Source organism: Apium graveolens, chromosome 5 (assembly GCF_009905375.1).
Source record: "Apium graveolens cultivar Ventura chromosome 5, ASM990537v1, whole genome shotgun sequence".
In the NCBI taxonomy this organism is placed as follows: Eukaryota; Viridiplantae; Streptophyta; class Magnoliopsida; order Apiales; family Apiaceae; genus Apium; species Apium graveolens.
Genome location: NC_133651.1, coordinates 256,152,873 through 256,169,308, shown reverse-complemented (window position 1 = coordinate 256,169,308; position 16,436 = coordinate 256,152,873). Strand labels below are relative to the sequence as shown.

The window sequence follows — 16,436 nt, the reverse complement described above, 5'->3', positions numbered from 1 at the left end:
GAGCAGAAATAAAAGCTCAAGTATTTCCAAAGATCAAGAACAAATATAAATGGAGAAATACTGATGATCTTATTTGTAATGATAAACTGAGCTTTACTTCTGGAGGAATAAGGATATATGGTTTACATGGTTCTAATACCATGGGAGATAAACAGTCTTGATTAATACAAGCCAAGAATCTCAAGTTGATTGAACCATTCACAAGAGCTAGAATAGGACATTATGAAGCTAAACTTGTCAACTTAAAGTTGTTGAACTTCACTCTTGCTGATAGTCCTGGTCAGGAAGTAACTGTTGATCATCTGGATAGACTTGAAGCTGTGAAGATTATACTTGACAAACATGATAATTCTGAACATAAACACAAGATCTTACTCTTATTGCAAAATAATAAAGTTCAAGTTCTTTCACTTGATGAACTGATGATCATGTCAACAAAGGAACTGAAATACATTCACTATTTGCTAAGAGTTGAAGATGAAACTTCAAGGTTATGGTCAAATATGATTCTTTCCAATATCACAAAAAGGGACTGGATGATGGTCAATATTACTATCATATATTCCTATATACATAAATTTCAAAGGGAAAGAAGTCAATATGAAGAAAGGAGAAGTTGTTATTAAAAATGTTCTTACACAGAAACACATATTCATGAATCCTGATGGTTTTAAATCTTGTTATTTGACACTGGAGGAGTTGATGATTGAAAAAACTCCTATCAGAAACTTAAGGGCTACTATCTATCAACTGTCAGATAAATCTGGATATGAGAAGATCTTGACGATCAGATTAGAAGAGATATTGTTAAAGAAGATTGATGACAGGGTAAAAGTTTTTGTTCAAAGATACTGCAGAGTTTATCAAGAAATATGGAGATTAAAGTCTGAAAAAAAAAAGTATGTTTTATACTCTAAAATTTGTCTCTTTGATTTCTGGCACTAGACATTACTTTGGAATTTATGCTTATTCTGCAAAGCATAAATTGGGGGAGATGGTTAGGAACTGTATATGTCAGAAATCAAGATTTATCAAGGCGTTAGGATCTGACAGAGGGATTAGGATAAGTAAGACAATCAGGATCCATCTAACAGTTAGGATATGTTAAGCCGTCATAATAAGAAGACTGTCAGGGTTTGAGTGGATAAGTCAATTCTGCGAGATAAATCAGGAGGTGCTGATTTATAGGATCATAGTTGATTTAGATATGTATAGAAAGTAGAAGAGTTATACTATAACATATCTTGTAATTGATAGGGATTGATTATAGTTGTGTAGTATATAAACACAGAATAGGTTACCACTTTATGTGTGGTGCTTAACTCGAGTATTTGTATAACCTAGCATCTCTTAAGAATATTGTTCTTGAGAGAGTTTTGTAACAGTTTATTAAAGATCAATTTAACTGTTATTTGATTCATCTGTGCTTACTTTACTTCCTTAATACATCGATTTGTTTAGTAATTGTATCCAAACTCCCTTAAACAATTAATTTACTGGGCAACAACAAATTATTAACAAACATCACAATTTTTTTTGAATAAATATATAGATATGTTTAAATTATATAGTTATTATGTATATAATAGAAATTAGGTTTACAAAAATATATAAATAATATATATAAACACACATAAATATAGCTAAAATATAATTATCATACATCAATAATAAGAATAATAAATAATATTATACATTAATAATAATAACAAAAATTACAAATATAACAAAAACTAAAAAAAATATGCAAATATTTTGAACATATAAACATTAGTTAACAACTAAAAACAAAAAGATAAAAAATAAACAAAGAAATAAAAAGAAAGAAATAAAATAATAATAATAATAATAATAATAATAATAAACTATATAGATTGCGTGCTAATATGTTTAAACATGTTAGTTACAGAGGCTAGGGGCACCGCAAGTTGTCCAGTACACACCAGCAGGCCTACTTCATTTAACAAAAATTATATACTAGTTATACAATTTGTAATAAAAAGCTTTGTAACATGTTAACTACACACATATTATATAGTATAAATATATTTGTACTTCAATGTACAACAAAAAGTTGGCTAAAACTTTTTAGTAAACACAGATACAGGAGAAGATGTCACCACACAACAACGTGGGTTACTCTTATTATTTTTGAAAAGTGATGTTGAATACAGAAGGTTGGAGCACCGTGGGTAGCGAAATACGCACCACGGGTCATGCAAGTCTTCTTTTTACAGGTGCTATTCACACCACATGGATAACAAATTGCACCACATATTTTCTTCCTTTTTATTTACAATCATGAAACACTTCACACAAAAATCATCAAGGCACCTTTAGTGAGTAAATATAGATATTTGAAAAGCTAACTCATGTTGACGAACAAGCGAAAAAGCCTATCAATTCTTTTCTTATTAGCCTTGAGATGGTCGTCTCATGTCCCCCTGTCGGTCAAAGAGCGAGCAGCCGCCAGGTTTAAGAAATTGGTTGCTCCCTGTGTGAGTTCAATCGAGTGTGCTCCAAGCTGGTCCATAACTCAAAATAGGTGACCTAACGGCCGCCTATAAAAGGATGGTTATAAGTTCACCGGGCACCACTTTAAGACAGATCGATCTTAAGAAGTTTAGTGGTTCCTATACCTGTCATGTTCCTTGGCCTAAGGCTAAAGGATAAAATGTGCTATAAAAGAAGCAAGTGCTTGGTAGGCCAACAGCCCAGTGAACCGGGATCCATAGGTCGGCTTCGTGCAGATAGATGTTTGTCGGTGGCTTCTTAACAAGTATAGCTATTTTTTCGGGAGAGCTTTCAGGGACTGGGGAGGGTGGATTCTAGATCACCCATTTTTTGAAAACCCTTTTTGAACCGTTGCTCCTGGGGTAGCCAAATAAGGCTTCCTCCAGTGCTTGGTTAATCAACTAGTTCTACAACAACGCTGCCTAAAAATATTCAAAGAAAAAAAAATTAATTGATTAACTATGTCTATAATAACCTTGGGTTGACTCCCAAAAAGCGATTTTTTAGAGTCATTAGCTTGACTTCTAACCTCGATTTAGAACTCACTAGCGAGGTTGTTTAGATGAACCGTCTCCACTTTCTAACAATTTCACCATCCACATATAATTTCAGGCATTGACCATTTACCTTAAATTTTCCTCCATTAAATCTCATTATTTCAGTTGCACCATAAAATTGAACTTCAGTAACAGTGAATGGACCGGACCATCTAGATTTGAGCTTTTCAGGAATTAGTTGAAGCCTCGAATTATATAATAAAACCTTGTCACCAACTTGAAAGTCTCGTCGCTGGATCACCTTCTAATGCATTTTTTTTCTCTTCTTGTAAATCCGGGAATTGTCATAAGCATCAAAATGAAACTCATCTAATTCATTCAACTGAAGAAGTCTTGTTTGTCCTGCAGCCATCATATCCATGTTGAGCTCCTTTATATCCCAAAAAGCACGATGTTCAAGCTCAACTCGCAAGTGACAAGCCTTGCCATAAATAATCCGATAAGGAGTAGTGCCAATAGAAGTCTTAAACGATGTCCGGTAAGCCCACAATACATCATCCAACTTTAAGTAACAATCCTTTCTAGATTTTTCCACCAGTTTCTCTAAATGCTATTAATTTGATGATTGGAAACTTCTACCTGGCCACTTGTGTGAGGATGATAGGTTAGGCCAACCTTATAAGTAACACCATACTTCTTGAGAAGAGTTTCAAATTGTCGATGGCGAAAATGAGAACCACCATCATTTATCACTGTTCTTGGGACTTCAAATCGTGGGAATGTAATATTTTTAAAGAACTTCATCACAACCTTAAAATCATTAGTCGGTGATCCAATAACTTCAACCCACTTGGATTTATACTCACGGAATCCAAAATGTACTTCATCCCACAAGAAGTTGGGAAAGGTCCCATGAAATCAATTTCCCATATATCAAAAATTTCTACCTCTAGAATACCAGTTTGTGGCATCTCATGGCATTTAAAAATGTTACTGGTTCTTTGACATACATCACAGGCCAACTAGAAAGCATGAGCATCCTTAAATAAATAAGGCCAAACGAAATCGGATTGAAGCACCGTTGTAACAGTTTTAGAAGGACCATGATGACCTCCACATGCTAGAGAATGACAATGCCTAAGAATGTCATTTACTTCAGATTCTGGGATACATCTACGAAAGATCCCATCAGCACACTTTTGATACAAGGATCATCCCAAAAATACTGTTTAACATCATGATAGAACTTCTTGCATTGTTTAAGTCAAATCTGGAGGGTAAGATCTACTAATACAAAAGTTTGCAAAGTCTACATACCATAAAATTTAAGTAACAACTGCAAATAAGCGATCATCCCCAAAAGAATCGTCAATGGGAGTGTCAGATGCAAGATCCGATTTGAAACGCAATCGTGAGAGATGATCAATAACCACGTTCTCAGCACCTTTCTTGTCTTTGATTTCCAAGTCAAATTATTGGAGTAATAAAATACATCTAATAAACCTTAGTTTTACTTCTTTCTTGGTCAAGAGATATTTCAGTGCATAATGATCCGTGTAAACAAAGACTTTTGAACTAATGAGATATGTTCAAAACTTGTCAAGAGCATAGACAACAGCTAGAAGCTCCTTCTCTGTAGTAGCATAGTTCACCTGAGCTTCATCCAAGGTTTTACTTGCATAGTAGATAGCGTGCAATACCTTGTTTTACCTTTAACCAAGAATTGCACCCACAACATAATAACTTGCATCACATATGATTTTGAAAAGAAGATTCCAGTCCGGGGGTTGTATGATTGGTGCAGTTGCCAAAGCATTCTTTATCCTATAAAACAAACTATAGACAAGCATCAGTAAACTCAAAAATAGCATCCTTAAGAAACAATTGAGTGAGGGATTTTGTAAATTTTGAAAAATCTTTTATAAAACGTCGGTAAAACCCTGCATGACCTAAGAAACTCCTAACTCCTTTGACATTAACAGGAGGGGAAAGTTTCTCAATCACCTCAATTTTTGCTTTGTCAACTTGGATGCCACGTTCAAAAATAAGATGACCAAGTACCACTCTTTCACCGACCATGAAGTGCCACTTTTCCCGATTCAAAACTAGATTTACCTATTCATAATGTTTAAGCACTTTAGAAAACTTATGCATACATACATCAAAATCAGAACCATAAACACTGAAATCATCCATAAATACTTCCATAATAGACTCAATGAAATCAGAAAATATAGTTGTCACGCCATGCTGAAATGTAGTAGGAGTATTACACAATCCAAACGGAACTCTTCGATATGGAAATGTACCATATGGACATGTAAATATAGTATTTTCCTGGTCATCAGGGTGTATAGGGAACTGAAAGAACCCTGAGTACCCATCCAGATAACATAAGAAGTTATGCTTAGCAAGTCATTCAAGCATCTGATCAATAAACGGAAAAGAGTAATGATCTTTTTTAGTGGTGGTGTTTAACCTGCGATAGTCAATGCACATTCTCAATCCGTGACAACTCTAGTGGGGATTAATTCATCTTTTTTATTCCTAACAAATGTTGTTCCTCCTTTTTAGGAACTACTTGAACATAGCTTACCCATTTTGAATTAGAAATTTGGTAAACAATGCCCGCATCAAGTAGTTTTAAAACTTTTTTTTAACAAACTCTTGCATATTATGGTTCAAGCGGCGTTATCCCTGTATGCAAGGCTCATGATCCTCATCTAGATGAAATTTATGCATGCAAAAGTATGGGCTAATCCCTTTAAGATCCTCAATACTATACCCAATTATTTTTATATGCATACACAACACAGTAAGAAACTTAGAAATTTGATCATCATCGAGATTAGATCTAACAATCACAGGACAAGACTGATTATTATCAAGAAACACGTACTTGAGATTAGATGGAAAAGGCTTTAACTCTAGTTTCTTTACCTAAGGTTTATCACAAGAAGTAATAGTATTTGTTATCTCACAACTTTGGCTTGGATCAGCCTTACCATTCAACTCAAGAATCAATAAGTCAACTTCAGTATGTACTTTTCCTTCAGAAGCTTCAAGCATAAAAACTGCTTCCAATGCATCATTCAACAAAACTTGAGGTGGGTCATCATGGACAATCTCATTTATGACATCAATCCAGCAACACATATTCTCAAGCAAAGGGGACTTAAGAGCAGAAGTTAGAGTAAAAGTAATTTTATCATCACCCACACTTAAAGTTAGAGTCCCATTTTTCATATGTATAACAACACCTACAATACAGAGGAATGGCCTACCCAAAATATTGGGGATTTGGCTATCCACTTCCATATCTAATACAACAAAGTCTACAGGAATATAAAATTTTCCAACCCTGACAGGCACATCCTCTAAAATACCCAAATTATATTTTATAGAACGGTCCGCCATTTGTAATGCCATTTGTGTGTATTTTAACTCTGACATGTTAATTTCTGAAAAATTGAGAAAGGCATGGCAGAGACGCTAGTGCCTAAGTCACATAAAGCCTTATCAACAAACAATACGCCTAAATGACAAGGGATTGAAAAACTTTCAGGATCTTTAAGTTTAGACGGAGACTTATTTTATAAAATAACACTACATTCTTCTATAAAATCTATGGTCTCCACCTCACCAAAATATATTTTCTTGGTTAAAATATCATTTAAGAACTTTGCATATGATGGAACTTGAGTAATTAAGTCAATGAAAGAAACTGTTACCTCAAGATTTATGACCAGTGTAAAAAAACTTACCAAACTTTTGATCTACCTTTGTGTTGTTCATCCTGCTAGGGAATGGAAACTTAGGCAAAAATGGTGGAGGAGCATTTACAATCTTCTAGTTATCATCTTTCTTGCTTCCTGTAGTTCCACCCTTGTTTTTCTGGTCAACATCATCCATATTGTCATATTTGTCGATTTCTTTTTCTTGCTCAACATACATATCAGCAGTAGGCATTGGAGGATTATCATAGGTATGACCACTCCTATGAACAATGGCATTCACATTCTCTTTTGAATGAGCTGGTTGTGATAACAAAGAGCCAGGCTATCTTGTCACGGAAGAACTAGCCAATTGTGCAATCTCAATTTCCATCATCTTGTTATGATTCCTCAACTCTTTAATCTAACTCATGTTAACTTCTTGGTTCTTTTACACATGTATTAATATCTTTATCATATCACTCGTCTGATCGGGTTTTACAGCTTGAGGAACATAGGTTTGAGATGGCTTCTGAAATCCGGGAGGATTCGAAGGTCCTTGAGATGGCCTATATTGTTGCTGATTTGGATATTGATATGATTGTTGATATTTTTGTTGCTGATTAGGAACAGACGGATTTCGAGCATTGTTGTTCTCGTATGAAAATTTTGGTTGATCTCTCTAACCAGGATTATAAGTGTTCGAGTAAGAATTGTACGGCTACCTTTGCTAAAAAATATTTGCTTTCTCCATCTGAAAATTTTATGAATTATGAACATTATATGAGCATTCATTGCCGAAGTGGCCTTGAACACCACACACTTCTTAGATAGGATTAGTCATAGGAGCCATTGATGATATTGCATTAATACTCTTTGAGGGAGCAGATGATTGTGAAGTTTTCATAAAATGGATCTCCTGAGTCAATGCAGTGAGCTTAGATGATAAGAGTGAATAAGCCTCTACTTCAAGTTTACCCCCATCTTAGGTGCTCTCGGATTATTGAAGTGACGGGTAGCTAAATTTGTAAGAAAATTTTATGCATCATCAACTTATTTTTTTAGAAATACACTACATGTAGCATTATCAATTGTACCCTTTGTTTCAGGGTCAAGACCATTGTAGAAGAGTTTAATCATAAACCAGTTCTCAAGACCATGATGAGGACATGCATGTTAAGGTCTTTGAATCTATCCCAATCATCTTTAAGAGACTCTCCATAGTCTTGTTTGAAACTCGTCATCTTGTCAATCAAGTCAGCAGTTCTGTTCGGAGGGAAAAACTCAGTTAAGAAAGTTTTAGGAATATGTTGTAGTCTTGATGATAATCCACCAAAACACCTTAAGTAGATTTATTAAGTGTCTTTTGTAGCCATCAATGGATAATCTTAGTTGTCTGTCCATTGATGGAGTAGCTTATATCAATAAGTATGTAACACATTCTGTACACTAAAATAGCTAAGGGGTTTGGGAGTTTTAGTAGTTTCTAAGTTATGTTGATTACTAGCAAGATATACAAAATAGGTGGGTTAATTATAAATATAAAATGCCTTGTTATTTTGTATAAGTGAAAGAGTATCAAATGATATGGAAACAACTTTAATTGATAATCTACAAAGCTTCAACGGATAACTCTGCAAGCTTCAACGGATAGCTCATATGCCCTCAACGGATAAGCCAGTCAACCCTTAAATGGATAATAGATAAAGTTGTCAACGTATATTACCAAGAAAACTTCAATGGATGACACCATTCTAGTATCAACGGATAATAGCATAGAAGCTTCAACAGATAATCAACAAGATAGCAGTTGAAAGGGACTTGACAGAAGCTGATAGAGTCACATTGGTTATAGTGTATAAAAGGAATGTGGTAGCCTGATTGCAGGTGTTAGAAGAAAATGAAGCATTTCCATTTTCATGGAAGACAAGATTGTTCAAAGATGTTGTATCTAACTTGGATTGCATTGGACATAAAAATGAAGAAACATGTGAATTGGACCTAGCTAATAGGAATATTATTTTATCTTATTGCACATGTAATTTGGTGATATATATGTTAATGTTTGTTCCATATAGACAACACTATAATGTTTTAGTTTAAGACATTTAATTATTAATGTTTATGTTCTATCGGTTATTCCCTTTATAGTTTATTATGATTTAATTTACTGCGATATAATTGATAGATTAATAAATGTCTTTGAAATATGATATGAATTCTATATCTCTAAGTATGTGACTTAGAAATGAGATTATGAGAATAATATCAATATTCCTAAAGGTCCTTAGTCGAGTTAAGGGACAATAATAATGCATTAAGACTTGTGTGTTTGTTGACTGATGATCACATCTTATTGATCATAGGTACAGTGATACTAAAGTCAAAAATACAGGAAAATGTAAATGTACATAGTGCTGGACAGACCCGATGTGAGATTCTACATGTTTGTTATGTCATAAGTAATTCTCACAGTGATAATGATATACTGGTCCTTAGACCTGAAGTCATTATATTTCTATACGAGAATTAATATACATTGATTCCATAAAAAGTTATCCTTGACCGGGAAATGATAAAAGTGGACGTTTGGTATATTATGAATCATATGAGAAATATGAATGATCTAGATGGGATTTAACCCTCATATTTTAGGAGTGATATTATTAGCCTCTTGTGTGAGCTAGACTATGAAATGTGTGGCCACACTCAAATGTTGATTTGATATGATAATCTACTCATTGATCAAGAAAACTTAGATTAAACTATGATGAGGATGACACATTACATGTCTCTAGTTTAATCTATGATATTTGGTTAAAGGGATTATATTACATTGTACATTATTCATGAAGGGTTTAATCGATCACCGATTTAGTTATTATTACTTGGGTAGCAATGATGTATTACTAGATGCCGCTCATTGTTTACGATTTTAAATTAGATTTAAAATTTATTTCCAACGTAATAATAACCTATAGGGTCACACACAAAGAATATTTGAAGGATTATTTAATTTAAATTGGATTTAAATTAAATTGAAGTAGTTCGAATTATTTATAATATTAATTAAGTATGACTTAATTAATTATAAATAATGAAATTCAAATTTACTAATATAAATTATAAAATTCAGTTCTTAAATAATTAAGTGTGACTTAATTATTATACAAATAAGAATTTCGAATTAATAATAACTCCTAATTAGTTAAGAGTTATAATTCTTTTTCTACTCTCTATATAATATCTCTTGTGTGGCTGATTTTGGAGTAAGACTTTTACTAAAACCTTAGCCACCAAGAGAGAAGATGGAGAGATCAAGAATAAATGAGTTTGAGCTGGTACACATCCAATACTTGAGTTCAAGCATTCGTGTGGATACCGATAGAGCATAGATCGCGAGAGCGAGATGCGCGGTTATTGAACAATCTTTGGATCTCTATTATTCAACCAATTTGTAACGCTTCTTAAGATAAACAATCTGATCCACGAATTAAATATCTATTTTTCGTATGGATCTTGCGGTGGGTTTTGAAAATTCTGGTTTTTCACATTTTTAATTACTATTTTCGTTGCGTTTATGTGCTCGAAACCCTTCAATGACATCAGAGCTACTTGCGAAAAGTGTTTAATTCGTTTATGTGTTTACTAGTTTTATGATGATAACATGTATACAATATTCCATGACTGTTATGTTTGCGATTTTGAATATTTTACATGTTGTTATGTTTATATATGCGTATGTATGTATATGTTTTGAATATACAATATTCATGAGAGTTATATAATCATATGATGATTATATAATCTGTATATATACTGATATATATACATGTTTTATGTTTTTTCTTATTATAAGAATCATATTTGATACAATTCTGAATCGGATGCAAGGGATTTGCTGAAATATGTGTCTGGTGTCTGATTTTTGGCGAACGAATACGCTATTTCATATAGAATCGAGCATCTGAACGAAACGGATAGCTAAATCTATCATCGACTAATCTTTAAGACGTTTGACGTCATTTAGGCCCTGTAATCTGCAATTTAATGTTATCAGATTTAATTTTGAATTTGATGACTTTTGCCATATTTGGTGTTTATGATTAGATCATGATGGGTATGATATGTTAAGATCATATTATGTGGTTTAACATGTTTATCTGTGTTAATTGAGCATGGTGGATGATTATGGTTTATGACCTTAGGTTAATGATTTTGTTTTTTTTAAATACAGCTTGCATGTTGTTTGATCTTGTAATTATTAAATCTCGAATGTAACTCGAGTTCTTATTGTAAGTACATTAGATTAGTTTTTATTTTTCACTCGTGTAATGTACATTAAGACATGAATATTTGATGATCAAGGAAGGGTAATCTTACATAGAGGCCTTCCAAGGAAGCAATACAAGAAAGAAGACATATAATAGTTAGCTTGTATTTATTTTTCACCTGAGATTGACCTAGATCTTTGTCATTAGCTTGATGAAGATCACATAGGATGAAGCCATAACCAACTACAATTTATTTATTACACTATAAATATATATGCGCATATGATGAATATATATGTTGAGTAGTTTATAAAGATGCATGCTTAATTCGATTAAGGATGTATGTATTAGATACAACACCCATGCCATGCTTGCTAAACAAGATAAAATCTGTAACTACTCAAGATTTTAAAATGACAAACGATTATGAGGTTCTCATGTTTATGAAACACGGAATAAATACAAATTTTCTTTATTTCTGACATGCGGCGATTTTGTCAAAAGTGAGTTTATTGAACTTATAAGGTTGTAGGTTTTAAGCGAGACCCTTGTAACTCCCACACAACCTGGAAATTAAACCATTGACAAATATTGATTTGAAGTATTTTATTCAAGGAAAAATTGGGAATCTCTTTATGATGGGATCATGATCATTTTAAAATTAACAAAACCATAAAGTTAATATTAAGTTGATCAGATGCCTTCCAATGAGTCCAATGCGTTAACCCCTAGATCGACAAGGAGTGGGTTCACCAAAGCGAAGTACTCCCATCTATCGTGGGAGATGTGTTGAAGTATATTGATACTTTTTGACTATTGGGTTTGACTTAACTAAGTTACCACAATAGGATAGTGAACTTAGAGGCATAGAGTTTGGCAAGATTTATTAGATAAATATGAACAATTGTTGTTCCACCAAGCTATCCAAGAGTTATATAGTTGATATAATTGACAAATGTTGTCTACTTAAATAATTATGTTTTAAGAGAAAAGCCAAAGCCAACCTAACGCATGGTAAAATATGGATTTTGGCTCACTAGAAAGGATATTGAAGATATTATTTCTGAATTATTAGTTAGGGCTATTGATTTGATAAAAATAGTAGGAGATATATATTGTGAATACATATATATGAATAATCACTTGAACATAATTTAATGATCATATGTAGACTAAGTCATTTTATGAACTTTAATATTGTAGATATCAACTGACAAATAATACAAATAACTTCTCTATGTAAAAGTCCTTGAAAAGGACAAGCTGACATGAAATAATGTCCTCAATTTATATGGGAACTTGAGGATTGTCCTTAAATTCAAGGATGTCATTCAAACCCCTCCCTTATTTCTTCTAGGTGAGAATGAAACATGTGCTGAATAAAATGCTTACCAGAAGCAAATTGATTATGCAACTGATTTTTCATGTCTCATGCTTGTAATTAGAGTGCTGAGCTTTAGAAGCAACAAGAGCATAATGATGCTTATAATATGATTGAGAATCTTCAAAGGATGTTTGAAGGATAGGCTCATCTGAAATATTTGACAATAATAAGGTACCATACTTTTGCATTAATGGGAGAATGATATCCGGTTGTATCATATATTATAAAGATGATGGGTATATGCACCTTGATATTTTGGGTTTCAAGAATAGTCTAGAAACTCAATTTGATTTGATCAAACAATCTTTGAACAACTTTTATTCTTAGTTTGTTAAGAACAAAACGAATGAGATAGAAAGAACACTCACTGAGTTGTTAAGCATGTTTAGAACTGCTGAAAATAACACGGTAAAGGCATGAATTACGTCCATATTGATGATGTACACACGGAATGCAAATGGGAAAGGAAAGTAGACATGCAAGGTGAAAATTGATCTTATTCGGTGCCAAACCAAATTCCAATCCCAAAGGGCTTTTGAAGCCTGATAGTGGTATTGCTAACGGAGATGATTGTCATTTTTATGGAAATAAATGGATGATTAGAAGTTAAATTATCGAGCTTGTTTGGAAGATCTACAAGAAGAAGACTAGCAATGGTCAAGCTTCAGGTATCAGGTCAGAATTGGAGCAAAAGTTGTTGCTCTAGTTGAAGGAACTCGACACTTAATTTTGCCCATAAGGAGAGATTGAGAACTTGATAAATTATTATTACGTTCCTGCCTTTAGTGGATACATTAAATCAATTTCTTGTCAGGATAAGAAAGGTTTTTATTTTAATTAAATAAATAATAGTTGTTCATTATATTTTATAATAAGGCTTATAATGTTGCACAATTAGTTAACAATTTATATGTTCTAAGATGACTCAAATCAAACATTACCTCTACCATTATCGTTAAACCATATTAATGAGAAATGCATTTATGAGTTACATATAGATAGATACTTGGATAAGTTTGATTTTGAATAATATGGAAGATCCGAACTTCGTCTCATTGGTAAAATGACTAAAGCTTCTTTTACCTGATCAGGTGAAAGGGCCACCGAATGATTAGGACTTATACATAATGATGTATGTGGTCGAATGCGTATGATGGTAAGGGGTGGCTTATACTACTTCATAACATATACTGATGATTTCAGTAGATATGGATATGTGGTTCTTAAGAAGAACAAATCCAATTCTTTTGAAATGTTCAAAGAATATAAGGCCGAAATAGAAAAGCATACAAGGGAAAAGTATAAAAGTTTTATGATCGAATCGTGGAGGAGAATACTTAAGCCTCAAATTCAATATTCTGAAGGAGTGTGATATTATATTACCACTTACTCCTTCTGAAACACCTCAATGGAATAGAGATCCTGAGAGGAAAAATCATACTTTGTTGGACATAGTGCGATAGATGATGAGTCAAGCGGATCTTCCATTCAGTTTTTGGGGTTATGCTCTAGAAACGGATGCATATACACTTAACCAAGTTCCGACTAAAGTGGTTCAAAATACTCCATATGAGATATAGACTGATAAAACATCATAGCATGTCATTTATGAAAATTTGGGGATGTGAAGTGTTTGTAAAATGTTTAGCCTCTGACAAGCTTGGACCAAATTTAGATAGATACTATTTTGTGGGATACCCAAGTGATACTAGGTATATTTTTTTATAATCCTTCCGATAAAAAGTGTTTGTTGATCGGGCCGCTGTATTTCTTGAGGGAGAAGTAATTTCTAAGAAAATCAGTGGGAGGACAATACATCTCTATGAAGATCGAGAACCATATGATAACATTGAACCATTGTTGGAATAAGATCAGGATGTACATCAAAATGTTGAAAGTAATCATGTTCAGGAAATACAGGTAATTCGTAGATCTAGTAGGATTCACCATGAGTCCGGGAGAAATTATGGGTTTCTTTTGACTCAAGATGGTGATGTGATACTTATGAATAATGATAAGCCTTTCACCTACCAAGATGCTATGAATAGTCCAGACTCCGAGAATGGCTGGAGGCCATGAAATTCGATATGAAATTCATGTATAAAAATAAAGAATTGACTTTAGTTGATCCACTCGAAGGGTAAAACCTATAGGGTGCAAGTGGGTTTTCAAGAAGAAAACTGACATGGATGGTAAAGTACAGACCTATAAGGTGTGAATAGTGGCAAAAGGTTACAACAAATTCATGGTATAGACTATGATGAGACTTTTTCACCAATTGTTATAGTCAAGTCCATCAGGATTTTGCTAGCAATAACTGCTTACTTGACTATGAGATTTGGCAAATGGATGTCAAAACCGCTTTCTTATATGTGAGCCTTGAAGAGGATGTATATATGATACAATCTGAGGGCTTTGTCGATCTAAAGTTTGTGAAGATGGTTTGTAAGTTGCTTCTATCTATTTATAGATTGAAGCAGGCCTTAAGGAGAATGAATATTCATTTTGAAGAAACAGTCAAAGAGTTTGGCTATATTCAAAATGAAGATGAACCATATGTTTACAAGAAGGTTAGTGGGAGCCATGTGATATTCCTAGTATTATGTATAGATGACATAAAACAAATAGGAAATGACATACCTTCTCTACAGGTTGTTAAGACTTGGTTGAGAAATAGTTTCTCGATGAAAGACTTAGTTAATGAAAGAGCCCAATGCACAAAAAATGCATGTTGGGTCTTTGAAACAGTTCAGATCATTTTGATAATAAAAAGTTTGATATGTTTTACCGAGAAAGTCTACGGTTCGAGTCCGTATAGCCCTAGAGCCCTAAAAAAGGAAAATAAAAAAATTGTATAATTTCCCCATTCTAGTTTGTTGCTTGTAACCGACCAGTTTTTTCATCAAAAAGAGTATTACTAAATTATTTATATAAGCCCGGTCACGAGTATCTTTTAAAGCCGAACATAAAAAAATGAAAGCAAAAACACATTTCAATTCATTTGAATGGGGCTCAATGGATATTTATCCAATCGTGTGGCTAAACAAACTTATTTTCTTCATGAATCTTCCGAGTCGAATTCCATATGAATTTTCCTCCTTTTCCTTTTCTGTCCACAATCAGAAAGTTAGTGAAACTCTCCCTCTAGTATAGAAATGATAGTATAGAAATGACCTGCTTTTTTTGTGTACAAGCTAAAGTTTTAAAAACAACTATCTTTGGTAAGTTTCATTGTAAACATTGTCAAAAACGTCAACTAGGCTTTTGTCTTTGTATACCTTCCCGAAACCTAGCAAACCACATCACAAAAGGGGTAGTATTCTCTTTCTTTTCTGTATTCACTTTCACTATTCAATCAATAGAAACTCCTCAGCCTGTATATTAATATTAAGAAAAGGAATATACCAACACCGATCTTTTCTAAACCTTGAGATGAGATGGAAATTTCTAGAAATTATCTTACATCTGACTACTTATTCTATTCGAACTCTCTAAGAAAAGAGGAAAACCCTCCTCTATTCATACAAGAATAGAAATATATAAAGATATTAAAAATGGATTTCAATAGAAATATATAACGATACTCGAAATGGATTTCAATTTCTAATAATTAGAATATATTCATTTATATAAAATAGAATAGAATTCTAAAATAAACTAACAATAGTTAGTTATACTAACTATAACTAACTCAAATTGAAATACATGTAATGGAAATTGGATTTCAGTCTATGAATATTGAAAGGAGACATATCTTGCAGTAACCAAAGGAAACTAGAATATAAAGTTCAATCAAAAAAATTCGTATTTTTGACTAAACAGTTGTGAATGACTTGAGAATTTCAAGTCAAGTTGACTAATCCGGTATATTTTTCACGTTCATAGGAGTGTGTCTATGTTTCTGCTTTACGAATATGATCTTTTTTGGGCATTTCTAATAATATCAAGTCTTATTCCTATTTTGGCATTTTTCGTTTCCGGAGTTTTAGCCCCGATTAACAAAGGGCCTGAGAAACTTTCTAGTTATGAATCGGGTATAGAACCAATGGGCAAC

The 16,436-nt window shown here is 33.1% G+C and overlaps 1 protein-coding gene across 1 annotated transcript; it reads right to left on the bottom strand.

The window, feature by feature from the left end:
• Nucleotides 1-3,315: 3,315 nt before the first annotated feature.
• On the bottom strand, nt 3,316-6,428 carry LOC141660888 (uncharacterized). The gene is made up of 7 exons (XM_074467868.1): nt 6,057-6,428; nt 5,819-5,951; nt 5,172-5,383; nt 4,951-5,126; nt 4,729-4,835; nt 3,651-3,892; nt 3,316-3,534 (listed from the first exon to the last, which is right to left on the bottom strand). Exons 1-7 carry the CDS (start codon nt 6,426-6,428, stop codon nt 3,316-3,318), a joined length of 1,461 nt encoding a protein of 486 aa, XP_074323969.1.
• Between the last annotated feature and the right edge of the window lie 10,008 nt (nt 6,429-16,436).

What these genes read in the sequence shown, in the direction of transcription:
- LOC141660888 (XM_074467868.1), bottom strand. Translation starts at nt 6,428, where the DNA reads ATGGCGGACCGTTCTATAAAATATAATTTGGGTATTTTAGAGGATGTG. An exon ending in TAAGTTTCTTACTGTGTTGT is followed by an intron (nt 5,384 to 5,818) that starts GTATGCATATAA and finishes ATGGGTACTCAG; the next exon opens with GGTTCTTTCAGTTCCCTATA. An exon ending in ATCCTCACACAAGTGGCCAG is followed by an intron (nt 3,535 to 3,650) that starts GTAGAAGTTTCC and finishes ACATCGTTTAAG; the next exon opens with ACTTCTATTGGCACTACTCC.